This window comes from Sorghum bicolor, chromosome 6 (assembly GCF_000003195.3).
Source record: "Sorghum bicolor cultivar BTx623 chromosome 6, Sorghum_bicolor_NCBIv3, whole genome shotgun sequence".
Taxonomy (NCBI): Eukaryota; Viridiplantae; Streptophyta; class Magnoliopsida; order Poales; family Poaceae; genus Sorghum; species Sorghum bicolor.
In genome coordinates, this window is record NC_012875.2 from 26695338 (window position 1) to 26708009 (window position 12672).

Here is a 12672-nt window from a genome sequence, read left to right on the forward strand (position 1 = left end):
TACTATAATTCATTCTATCTATATTTTAATATTTGCTGTCTCTACACCATTACTCTCAACAAGGAAACCAAATGATTCCATGGTTTTCGTCACAGCTTCCTCTGACTGAGCTTTTAACGCGCTCTGACTGCGTCTAATAATCTTCCACTAGGAAAGAAATTAAAAAAAAAAGTGATTTAAATATAACACGTTCAGTTGAGACTGCTGCATCTAATAATCTTCCACCAGGGTAGAAATGAAAAAAAAAACTTTAATGACATAGCACGGCATTCTAGCAACCAGCCCTTGTAGACGTCTCATGCTTTTGAGGTAGCATTTCATGTAAAATACAGTTAAAATAGAAACTCCAAACGTTGAATCGTTACACTCACACCAGAAGAGAACAGAAAAAAAAAACACACGGTTTTCACAAGTGTAAAAGCAAACCCAGACAATTCCATTCGCCTGAGTAAATTTTTGCATCATCGACAGTAGTAAGGATAGCTAAAGTATACAGCAAAAGGAACTTTGATTTTAAACGGATTAGCACCGTACCCTTTCTGAAATACAACAGCAAACGAGTTAAGCTGATCGGAATATACATGTACAAAGGTATAATTACAGCATCGTGATGGCAGCCACGACGATGGCCATGTAGATTTACATCTCCTACCGCCTCTGCACAGACCTAAATCAAGTAGCAAATAGCAAGGAATTAGAATCATTCTTGTGCAAAAAATAAATAAATATATATATATATATATATTCTTTTTTTAACAAAAGAAAATATATTCTAGAGGCTATGATAAAACATTCTTTTGCTGGGTTCTGCTTACACCTGTAGTTCAAATGTAATTTTAGTGTCCATACAACATGCACTAAATGCAGAACATTTTATGAAGCAAGGCACTAGAATCATTTCCCCAAGGTTAGGAAAACAATTTTCCATTAAAAATGCACACAAGATATTATGTCCATATCCATTTTTACCCAAACAAAAATGATTAATCTCAACAGGCTTAACCATAAATAGTACAGTTAGCACAAAAAAATGCAAAAAATTCTCAAAGATTTTAGAAGCTGGTATAGAACCATAACCCCTCAGTTGAAATCAAATTTAGCCCAAGAACTTCATAAAGAGCTGAGAAACATGGTATATACTGCATAAAAGGTCAATTAAAAGTTTAGAACCCAGGACTAAAACAGCAAGGCAACAATTATTATTATTATTTTTTTTATTTCTTTTTTTTTGGGGGGGGGGGGTGCGTGTTGAGGACGTGGGGACTGGGGATCATTTGACATGAAGCCAACATAAGCTCAAAAATGTAAGGCAGACAAGGATGCTCAAAGGTTGCAAAGGTGCTCCAAAGGATTGAACGAAAAACAAAGCAAAACTGGACTAAATATTCAAGGCTCCTGAACCAAGAAAGAAATTTGAAGAGCAGCTTGCTCAAGCAAGTTGTTGCAATAACCCAATCCTTTTCATAAGTGCTTTTCAGAGGTGCACAGAAACCAGGAAGAGGATTAAGAAACTGAAATTGATCACCACTAAGACTAAGAGCTGACAGTGCTTGTAAAGACAGGTTTGCGCAATTAGTAAATTGGATGTCAATGTTCCTACAGCATTAATTACTTTGATTATCCTACTGTATATAAAAACAGATTACGATACTCAGATCCCTTGTAGCTAGAAGCTGAACAAAAAGGATATTACATCCATACCAGGAATATTAGTTAATCCTAATGTGCAAGCAATCACATACCAATCCCCAAGGCACTTGAAATGAACTCATTGAGAATTATCTGTCATAATCTAGTTGGAGATGGATCTAATGTTTTCCCTTAGAGGATCACACAGATGAAGCCTGCATAGAAAACTTCCTGTAATGGCAAACAATCATGCTTTCAGATCAACAACCAAGTCTATTACTTCCCCCTAAGTTTAATTTATAGAAATCATTGAGCTTCTTGCCAACAAAAGTAATGAACAGCTAATGACAAATCCAACCAGAATGTTTGAGGCCAACAATGCAGCCATGACAGCATAAAAGATAATAGAGATTAAAAAATTACGGCTCAGAAATTACCATGGAAGTAAGCCTAAAAATCACATGATGTGGCCAAGCTTCTTCAGCATTCTAATGCATACCTCTGGATCTGAAAACAAAGAACATAAGAAACATATTACATATTTCCATATCACATTTGCAAAAGTGGATATGAACGTGCCTAAATGCATCCCTAGTGATTGAAACTGAACCAGGTAAGGAGAAAAAAAGTAGAGAATATTTCATGAAACGAAGTTAAACAACAAAAGCTGCAAAGCCATTATCCACAACTCAGAATCAGAGGCAGACTAGAGATGAAACACAGCAAGAGGCAGATGAACCCAAGAGCAGCAAGGCCATTAGTCAACTCCCAAGCAGAGGCAGGCCAGAGATGAGTCCCAACAGGCAGGCTATTAAGAGTATAAATGCAGTAAAAATAGAAATATATACTGGTACTGGTAATAAATTAGTAGTAATGGCACTTGCTAATAATGTAGTTCAATAAACTGAATATATCCAATGGCATTTCTTGGGATAAGATCTCTAAATCTAATTTGACAACTGCCTCCCAAGTCAATTTTGGCCAATCCCTCTCATCACAAGTCTAATCACCACTACAGGAAGGCGTGGATGATAAGCCCAAGACTGAAACAAGAGTAATTGTATCTAGCATTTGCTTTGCTCGAGTCAACAGCAGGCAGAACTATAATTCTCAGGGTTTGTCAAAACCATTAGTATAAGGTCATTAAAAGCTTGGACATATCCCAAGGAAACATGTAGTATCCAGGCACCTTTGATCACCGAGCAAAGTTGGATAAAATCAATAAAACATCACTAAAACCTTGACTCACATTTATTTTAATGTTTCTATAATCCAAGCCAAGCTCAAGAAACAAATTAGATCTGGCACCAGGGTGTCTTAGAAAAGGGGGAAACACTCCAGCTTGCTCCAAACATACAGAGCAGGCTGAAAAGATGATTAAAGCAATTAGTGGCATTACTAAAATTCTGTAGATGGGCAGACAGGTAGATAGGTCCTGTTGATGTATGGCAAAATTTGCACTTCCAAAATCTGCACTGGATGCTGATGGGACGGAAGTCTTGCTTAGAAGTAAACCAAATGCAGACCAAATCCAGGCATCTGGTCTCTTGAGATTTGAGAAAACATTTTTAGTATTGAACACCATGGCTTCCATGTCACATCTTATAGCTCAAACCTCCCTCCCTCTCTCCCTCACAAAATACAACCAAATGAACCAAGGCACCAAACTCTTCAATTACTGCACAAACACAAAAAGAAGGAACCATGCGGTAATACCGGCTCATCGAACACCTAACCAATACATGACTGATCAAGACGCAGGTGCCAATCAGTTGGCTGTGGAATGGTTCCACAACATGTGCACATAAGCGGATGCATAATGTATGGTGTATTTTTTTAGAGTTATTAGGTGGTTTTGTTTTGACCACTGGCACACGGATACATTTGAATTCAAAGAGGAAAACAGAAACGACCTTGGGGGCAAGGTTATTAAATTGGCTAATCATCACTAGTTGCCCTGGTACCAACCAGGACAATTAGTCGACGACCAAGGCGACTAGTTGACCCTGGTCATTCTAGTCGTCTACATAATCGTCCTGTATATACCAGGGCATATATACCATATACTATATACTTATATATAGTAGGGATCAAGCATCAAGACTATATTTCCTGTTAGTTGGAATGTCCAGAACTCCATATTCTTGTGTTGCTATAGCCTTTTCTATAAAGTATGCAACATCTGGAGATGCTGAGGATGCTGAACAAGCAGCAGCTGATGCAACTGATGAGCTCATCTTCATGCTCCCTTGGACCTGCAGATGGGGAAGAGAATTGGCGAGCTTCCTTGTGTCCTGCACACCCGCGACCTTCCCTTGACCCTTGCTGCCCTACAGCAGGAGGGACGAGGAAGAGCAGGGAAGATGCACGGACGGGCAGCTGGGAACCAGAAGGAAGGGAAGAGAGCAGCTGTTGCACGTGCACAGCAACTTTGCAGCCAACAGCTGAAGGTTTCACGGCAAGGATATAAAGGCATCGCCTAGGCATCCGGGCGGTTTTCGAACCGGTGCGTCGAGCTCACCGCAACATTGCTGCATATGGCGTCGCTTCAGGGACCAAGGCATCACCTAGGCATCAGGTGGACTCCGCATGCACAAGAGGAAAAGGCACCGTGTGTGGGAAAGAGAGGGAGCCTCGCACGCACGCATGTAGGAAAGAGAGGAGGCGAGCGGGAATCTTGCGCATCGCGTGGGAAAGAAAGGGGGGGTGCAGGAATCTTGCGCATCACACGGGAAGAGAGTAAATCGTGCCCACGGGGAAAGAGAGCATGGGAAAGAGAGGGAGTCACGCGATTTTACCTCTCACTCCCGCGAGCACACGCGCAACTGGAATCCTTACGAATTGAAAGAGAAGAGGGGGAGGGAAAGAGAGGAGAGAGGTAGAGGGAAGAGGGCTGCAGGAGATCCTGGAAGCCAGGCAGCGGGCGAACCAGAAGCTAACAGCAGTCCCCTGCTTGCTCCAATCGACGCCCCCTACCCCTTCTGTTCTTTGATTCGCGACTCCACCATTAGTAACTCCTCTGCTCTGCCTCCCTGCCAGTGGTATGAGCGGTTCAGAGCACAAGTATGCCTTTTCCCTTCCTCCCCCTCTTTCCTCTGTTTTGTTGTTTGCTCCTTGGCTTGGATAGTTGGATTGGACTGTATATACTGGGCAGAGGCTGGCACTGAACTAAGGAAAAAGATTGAACAATGCTTGGACGCTGCTAACAATGCCAATGACTTTGCTGATGATGGATATTGAGATGAGAGCTAAGGGTTGGGTGTTATGTCATTAGTAATTAAGCTGTTATGTATACTTTGCTTCTATAAATTATAGTGGCATTATATATTAAGATGTTCGTATGGCGTCACCTCGCCGCGCGCCACAAACGCCTAGGCCTCAGGAAGGGGGTACCTCATTACACCTCGCCTTACCGCCTAAATAACCTTGTTTCACGGTGTGAGGAGGTGAGGGAAAGAGTCGGAGAGATATAGGAAAGAAACCCTAATGGGCTTGGCCCAAACAGAGCTAGCCCAGTAAGCTGAAGCAGCCCATCTGCCTTTTTGATGTCTAGTCGGTCAGGGTCAGACGATTAATTGTGACTAGTCGATGATTAATCGAACAACCAGGTTTCTGATTGCTCTAATCGAGTCAGAGTGCCTAATCGAGTGCTGGGTACCAATCAGGACGATTAATTGCCATTCAGACAACCTGATAACACTGTTTGGGGGTAGGATTGCAAAGGTAAAGGGGGCGAGGGTGCAGGCCTGCAGAGTTTGTAGATGGAAGATACGCTTGAGGCCCCACTCAACTGAAGTGTCTCAAAAATCATCTTAATAAACATGGAAATGTCTTGACATAGCAAAGAAAGCAGGTTGAGTAATAAATGGCAGTGACTAAACAAGGAAAAAACTCGCTACCTCAACCATATTTTCCTCAATGAAGCAACCCACCCCCATGTTTGTCATGTCTGCGCCATTGTGCTGAAGGATCCTGAGCTTCCCTTCCTATATAGTTCACCACAATGAAAGCATTAGCAATCTGCCATACTTTTTTTGTTTTTGAATAATTTTCTACCCACCTTAGTCCCATAAACAAGGCCACCTCCTGGTGAAGGATGAAAGCATGCAACATTGACTTCATCTTCAGCGCTAGGAAGCACTCTCACAAGCTCCATATCTGAAACTCTGTATACCTAAAGTAATAAATGAAAAAAAAAATTGATAATTTGGTTTACATTGTACACAAAGTATACAATATTAGTAGTTGTGGGGGATAATAAGCAAGTCATTTTGAATCCCAAGTATCAGAGAGTATCATGCAACTGCAGAACCACCACTGTCACCATCCCCCATACAATAATTAATATGATATCAGTTACCAATCAAACTATGATTTGGAAATTGGAATATGATTGTCATATCTACCTCCAAAATAGTATATACAGGAATCCCATTTTCTCCTTCCACAACTATGCTCCTAAGGAGCGAGCTATGACGACGACCATATGCCAAAAGTATGTGTTCGGATGTAGGTGAGAACTGCATCAAAAGAGAGACAGATCCAATTCAACTATGAGGACTGCAGAAATGTAAGATCCATCAGACTCAGCTCCTAATTGCTTTTTGAAACAAAAAAAAAAACAGTTACAGAGTGAGTCCCAAACAAGTGACAGGTCACAAACATGATAAAAGGTTGCTATTGACATATAAAAATGCAAAGAAACACAAATAACTGAAGAAAACCTGAATGGAAGTTAAGCAATGTGCTGCCCTTATTGCTCTGGAAGCAAGAATATCCCCAAATCTGCAAAGGTATTACCAGTTTTGAGATATGTGGGCTGTTCACAAACAGTAACCTAGTATATAAAAAATAAAAGACAATCAAGAGAAAAAGTACGTCTCCTCCTCAAGCGAATAAACCCGAAGCTCATAAATAACTCGGTGAGAGGGAAGCGGGTGACGAGTTGGTGATGATCCAGCCCCTTCATAAGGCACAGGCAATTGGCTACCATGGTCGCCTTCTGTTTGAGGCAACAAACATGCAACGCAGGCTACCAGAAATCGTCCACATGGGGAAAAATGGGCACCCATTTCACTGCAAAATTGGTAAGTTCAAAGTAAGGAAGTCACAATTCCCTGCTGAAGCTCAAGATGCAATACAGGTACAATTCACATATGATAAAACATATATGCAAACGCAACAGAGCAATTTATTCACAATTGTTTTACAGTGAAACAGGCCTGGAGCTTGTGCTTATTACAATTAGTTACAATAGAAATAACAGTTTTGATATTACCAAAATGGAATTAAGAAGAAATGAAATCAATGTGAAGCACCTGCAAAGAACGGCATGAGAAATCGTCAGACGGCATGCCTCAGGTTCTAAAGGAACACATGGTTCCTTGATATCATGCCGCCATATTCTGAGTTTCACTGTACAAGGCAATTCAGTACCAGGAGCAAGCATTGACGCAGTGATTTCTGAACCAGCACCTAGCGAAGCAGCATGAGCTTCAGCTTCGTCAATTTGAGGACCTAGGAGCAAACTCCCAACCCCAGGTACAGAGCGTGAGGCATAGCGTCGATTTGGTCCCAGTCCCCTAGAACTGCCAGCAGTAAGGGGAATCGATGATGAAGCACCTGGACATCCAAAGTTATGCATGTGTGGTGATTCCCTAGTCAAGTTATTAGTCCCTGCAGTACCAGCAATAGATAGGTCTACAAGGACATTATTGTTCACAAGTGCAGGGTGCAAACCTGTATGGTTTTGGGCCATCAAAAAACCCTGCACAAATGGCACCTCCCAGTTATGTGAGTCGCCGAAGAGAGAATGATCCTGTTGTCCACTTCCTATATTTCTTAGGAACATTTGAACATCTAATCCACCAGTGAGGAGCATATTCAGTGGCATAGCACGGCGTAAAACAGATCCTGAAAGCCCAGCTGTTGATGGGATTGGCTCAGTGCTGCTCAGGGAAGACACTTGCAAATCATCTCTAGCACTGAACCTCTCAAGATTACTAATATAGCTGCCGCCCTGCAGTCTTGAGTTAGACTGGCTGCCAGCACCACGCATTTCAATTCCATTTGAAGTAGGCACAGTGACTGCATCTGATATGTCATTAGATGAAGTTGGCTCTCCAGGACATACATCCATAGGGGTAGCAAACTGTTCAAGCTGTACATTTGCGGTATCTGATGCGGAAGGTTGAACTAATGATGATCTCTGCTGCACAATGGTTGAACTACTGTCATTGCCAAGCACATGCAAAATTCCATCATCTCTGAGGTATGCAGGCCACAATAAGCAAGGTGACATCACATTGGACTCAGGAAGTGGACAGAATCTAGAATTAGTGTTTGTCACCAGCAGGGCTGAAGGGTAATTTGAATATCCAGAGGATCTTGCCAGTGTCAGGGGTGAGTCTGCAGACTCTATATTATTAACCTGAAATTGAAGTTATGCGTAAGTCCATACAGCAAACATGAAAAATTGAAGGGAAAGCATAAGTGCAGACCTCAGGGTATTCTATATTTCTACCTCTGCTGTCAGAAGATATGGAGCCCCATGCGGGTGAAAATGCACAGCTCTCAACGAACGGCGGGTTTTTAGTATGATGGCAGGGAAAGAAGTGTCATCTCTCTTATTGTAGTTCCATATGTACAACTGACACAGAAAATTACAAATTGATTTAGGCATTAGTGTATGGTATATGTTAACTGTCTCTATTAAACAGTATAGAAAAACTTTATTTTCTTCTTGCTTTTCAAGGTCAACACAGCAAGTCTCACTTTGTGACCTGATGCAACTGCCAGAATCTCCCCTCTTCCATGAAATGCAATGGATGCAATTGGCCGATCTGCCAGAGGAACATCAAATATAAGTTAAGTTGTTCTCCAAATTGGTTATGAATAGAATGCAAGGAGTCTTCTGAGAGAAAATACGGAAGTCTTGTGATCCAATACAGTCTGACGTATTAGCATCCCATAGACGAACTTCATGATCCAAACTTCCGCTAGCCAGGATGTCAGAATGTAATGGATGGTACCTGACCTGCAATAAGTTAGCAGCTTAAATTTCATGATCCAAACTTCCGCTAGCCAGGATGTCAGGATGTCAGAATGTAGTGGGATGCAAAGAAAGTTCAAAGAGATCATTTCATCTATTATTGTAATAAAAAAAAAGCTGTCAACTTGCAAGATTGTCATGTCACCAAGTAACAAATATAATATGGAAAGAGAAATTATAAAATTAATGTTCTAGCCATACCATTATTGAAAAATTGAAAAACACACTATAACTAGATTCATTTCTTTGCAAGAGCTTGAAGCACATGGTGCTAATCTAAATACACTAGAAAAAAAATATGCCGGTATGATAGACATACCACCCAAGGAGTGCGTCGATGTCCACTCAAAACCTTCAAACATTTCCCTGTATGGCAGTCAATTATTTTCACAGTATGGTCACCACTGAGAAAACAGATTGAGTTAGCTGGCACGTCTTTCAGTTCCGTTTGTTATACAGTGAGTCAATAAACTTACTGTGTGGACGCAAGTGTTTTTCCATCTGGACTGAAAGCAGCTGCAATAGTTGACCTAGGAGGTGGCAAAAGAGGGCAATACTTGGCAGTCCAGCGATGCAGGGACTGTGATTCTGCCCTGTACACAGTGAGATTTAATCGAATCAGTCAAAAAAAAAACACAGATGTGAACAGACTCACATGTGATTCAGTAGTTGATATATTATGGACTGTTCTTAAACATCATAAAACAAACTTTCCTTACCAAGAAAAAATATCAAGTTTAGCATCTGCATCGGCAAACCTTAACTCAATTAAATCAGGATCGTATTTTGGAGACTTATTCCATATTCTTTTGGCGTGGTGTTTCGTTCGAGGTGAGACCTCTCGTTGAGTTAATAGATGAAAGATGTTCCTGATCAAGCCCAAAAAAGACAGAAGTTAATTTTAACAAAAGAACATATTTGAAACAATACAGCTATCAATATTAATTAACTGTTTTTCTCTACGCACAAGAGAATTGTGCATCATTTCATTAAGAGAGAACAGTGTTATCAATTCGTCTGACTACTCGCAATTGATCGTGACTAGTCATCCTAATCGGTAGCCCGAACTCAACTAGGGGGTACGACTGGATTACGGTGACTAGTTTTCTGATTACCCGATTAGTCATTGACTAATCACAATTAGTCAGACGACTAGGTGCTGGACGACTAGAAACTGAATTGAATTACTGGGCAGCTAAGACATGGGTTGTATCTGGAATAGCTTGGGCCGCTTTAGCACAAGTTTTTCAACCAACTGACTTGTGTTTGATTGTGTTCCAAGCTTATTCACTTCTTTCATCAGTCATAAAGCACAAAGTATTGTTTCATAGCCTAGAAAAAAAACTAGAGGCAAGGATCTTTATATAAGGTCTCTCTGTTCTCACTAAACCTTATATACACATAAAAGCTCTCACAAACTGCACAGCTCAATGTCTATGTCCATTACTCCTTGTGACTGGATGGACTAATTTAACTGGTAACTGAGGGACATAAAAGCTGAGCTCTGAAATTGATTTATGCATGTTCATTCTTCTTCTCAAAGCATTTATGCATGTGTTATAGTTATAGGATATGGAGATGGTTAACATATATGGTTGAGACACAATACACAGCAGTATCATCATTTTCATATATTTGAATTTGGACAGATCCAGTATAAGTGAAGTATGTAAATGGAAGAAAGCACATGTATATTATCCTGATACCAAAAACAATGCTTGTGCTAAAAACAAGTATTATTCATGAGCTCATAAATGGCAGGCACTTGCTGAACAACATATGTTTAGTTTCTGGTATGCGGGAGAGGTTTTTGGAAAAAAAAGATATCAGCCAACAGTATTAATGAACCAAGGCATTGCAGGGTGCTCTATGCCCGCTTGTGGCAAGCAACAGAGAGAGATGATCAAGAAGCATGACATCTCTTATCAAAAGAGGATGTTCAGTTGATCTTTCAATTTCATGCTTAAGGGCTTAAGGCTACAGACGGAGAGGAACGAATGGAGTTTTTAGAGACACATTAGATTGTCAAAACATTATATTTCTGACATATATCACCATTTGGTCAACTGTTTTAAAAAAAGTGAAGATATATGTGGCTAATGATAGCAAGAGACTAAGAACAAACGACAATCAAAAGAAAAGCTTAGACAGAGCGCACTAAACAACACGGCTTGTTGCTATGATCGTGATAACGCAAGAACGATTGAGAACGGAGCTAGCCGGCGCCCCCCTCTAGGGTTTCACCCCCCTCTTCTGTCAGGACGGTGTATTAAGGCGGTGTGTGCCCATGAATGAAGCTATGCAGATCATGGAAAAGTGTCACAGAGCAGAGTACGGAGGCCATTACGGAGCATTTAGAACCCATGCCAAAATTTGGCAAAGTGGATTCTACTGGCCTACCATGTATGATGACACGAGAGGGATCTTGATGATCTCTAACAACTTGGTATTCAAATGTTTTTCATTTTAAGTAATTTAGTTTGTCATTTGATCAAGTTTGACCAAAACCCGTCTTGGATTTTAAACATGTGCCTAGGATTGGCTAAAATTTATCCAAATGGAAAAATGGACAATGTATCAAATGTAGATCTTGATGATCTCTAAAAACTTTGTATTCAAAATTGTTTCATTTGAAGTATATATATATATATAAGCAGGCTCACTCTAGCTACCTAGGGTTATAGAAATGGTTTGTCGGCTACTTGACAAAGCACAGAATAGTCATCAAACCAAAATAGAGAAATTAGCTGAGAAAAAAGAATCTGCTAGCTACAAGGAATTGAAGAATGCAGCCACGATTCCATGCCCTGAGCCAATGGATTCGGTTTGGGTAATTAAAGAGGATGACGATGGCATCGCATGCATGTATATATGTTGATAGGAGTAATTAACCCTGGATACCCCAATCTGTAGAAGCAAATTAACCTATGAACACTCATCAGCAGCCATTCAAGACTTCTTTTCAGATGTTCAGTTACCGAGATTTCTTTGAGCGAGTAATTGAAATGTGCAGAAAGCTAGTAAAATGATGAAAGCACCTATGAAACGGAGGCTCACATTCAAACCTGAAATATATGACAGCCAGCTGATATCACACATCTAGGTACAGGACGCAAGAAGCAAAGAAATCCTCTCTATCCCAAGGACAATTCAAGGAGGTTGGTGCCTCCGACGGGATCTGAATGGACTAGCAGAACATCGACATGGACATACTAGATCTATCGATGCGCTAGAAGAACAACTGCAGAAAAAATAAAGAACAAAATACAAGGAGATAGAGATAGAAGAAGGTGAGTGGAGGATGCCTGAATGGATTCGACCTTTGTCGCTGAGGCTCTAGAATTCGAGGATCGAGGACGTGGATTCGCTCGCCCTCCCGTCGATGCCTTCTCGTGCCTCTCAGCTCGGGGCCGCCGTCGCCGCAAGGAACCCTCGGCTCCATCGGGTCTAGCCAGCTAAGGGAGATCGAGTTGTCCCTGCCTTCTCGCTGCCCTCAGCTCGAGGTCGCCGCCGCCGCAAAGGAACCGTCGCTCGGCTCCGTCGGGTCTAGCGGAACGAGATCCTCTACCTTCACCTCAGCGATGGCAGAGAGCAGTCGATGACAGATCGCCATCCGCTACGGATCCTACGTCCGCGCGTTACCTTGCAGTTTCCAACACGTTCCATGCGCCACAACCCTCCATGCGTTGGACATGAGAGCCGTCTATTTCGTGGTATATCAGTATATTGACCATGCTTATAATATAGCATCTTCAACAATTTTACATTTTGACTTTGCATTCTTATAATTTGTCAAAAACCAAAAAAAAGGTATCCAATGGCATTTTGGGCAATTTGGCAAATGAGAGAATAAACTTGGCATATATGCCAAGCCGTGCACGCCTTGGCAAAAGGCCGATCGCGCGCGTCTCGCGGTTCTCCACGCGACCCGGACTTTCTTCGCGCTATATATGGTCCATCGATCGCGACAGAAACCCTCCGGCCCTCCACGT

At 41.5% G+C, this 12672-nt stretch overlaps 1 protein-coding gene across 8 annotated transcripts; it reads right to left on the reverse strand.

Moving 5' to 3' along the window:
* LOC8086481 lies at positions 404-12365 on the reverse strand. 8 transcript variants are annotated; one of them, XR_002454131.1, is made up of 17 exons: positions 11986-12362; positions 9400-9549; positions 9157-9273; positions 9000-9046; positions 8557-8665; positions 8404-8471; positions 8153-8278; positions 7369-8059; positions 6948-7251; positions 6508-6705; positions 6354-6414; positions 6036-6149; positions 5690-5803; positions 5529-5615; positions 2067-2136; positions 1743-1860; positions 404-667 (listed from the first exon to the last, which is right to left on the reverse strand). XR_002454131.1 is itself a non-coding variant. In XM_021462985.1 (16 exons), exons 1-15 carry the CDS (start codon positions 12120-12122, stop codon positions 2110-2112), a joined length of 2388 nt encoding a protein of 795 aa, XP_021318660.1. In that variant the 5' UTR covers positions 12123-12363; the 3' UTR covers positions 492-667; positions 2067-2109. The 8 variants fall into 8 exon arrangements, 3 of the variants coding, with proteins under 3 accessions (XP_021318659.1, XP_021318660.1, XP_021318661.1); XR_002454130.1 differs by having other exon boundaries at positions 12001-12138; XR_002454129.1 differs by having other exon boundaries at positions 416-667; positions 9000-9084; positions 11986-12363.

Excerpts from the sequence above, each read along its gene's own strand:
- LOC8086481 (XM_021462984.1), bottom strand. The coding sequence starts at position 12,122 with ATGGAGCCGAGGGTTCCTTGCGGCGACGGCGGCCCCGAGCTGAGAGGC. Across the intron at positions 6,706-6,947 it reads TCTCATGCCGTTCTTTGCAG|TGAAATGGGTGCCCATTTTT; the intron begins GTGCTTCACATT and ends CCAATTTTGCAG. Across the intron at positions 6,150-6,353 it reads ATTGCTTAACTTCCATTCAG|TTCTCACCTACATCCGAACA; the intron begins GTTTTCTTCAGT and ends CTTTTGATGCAG.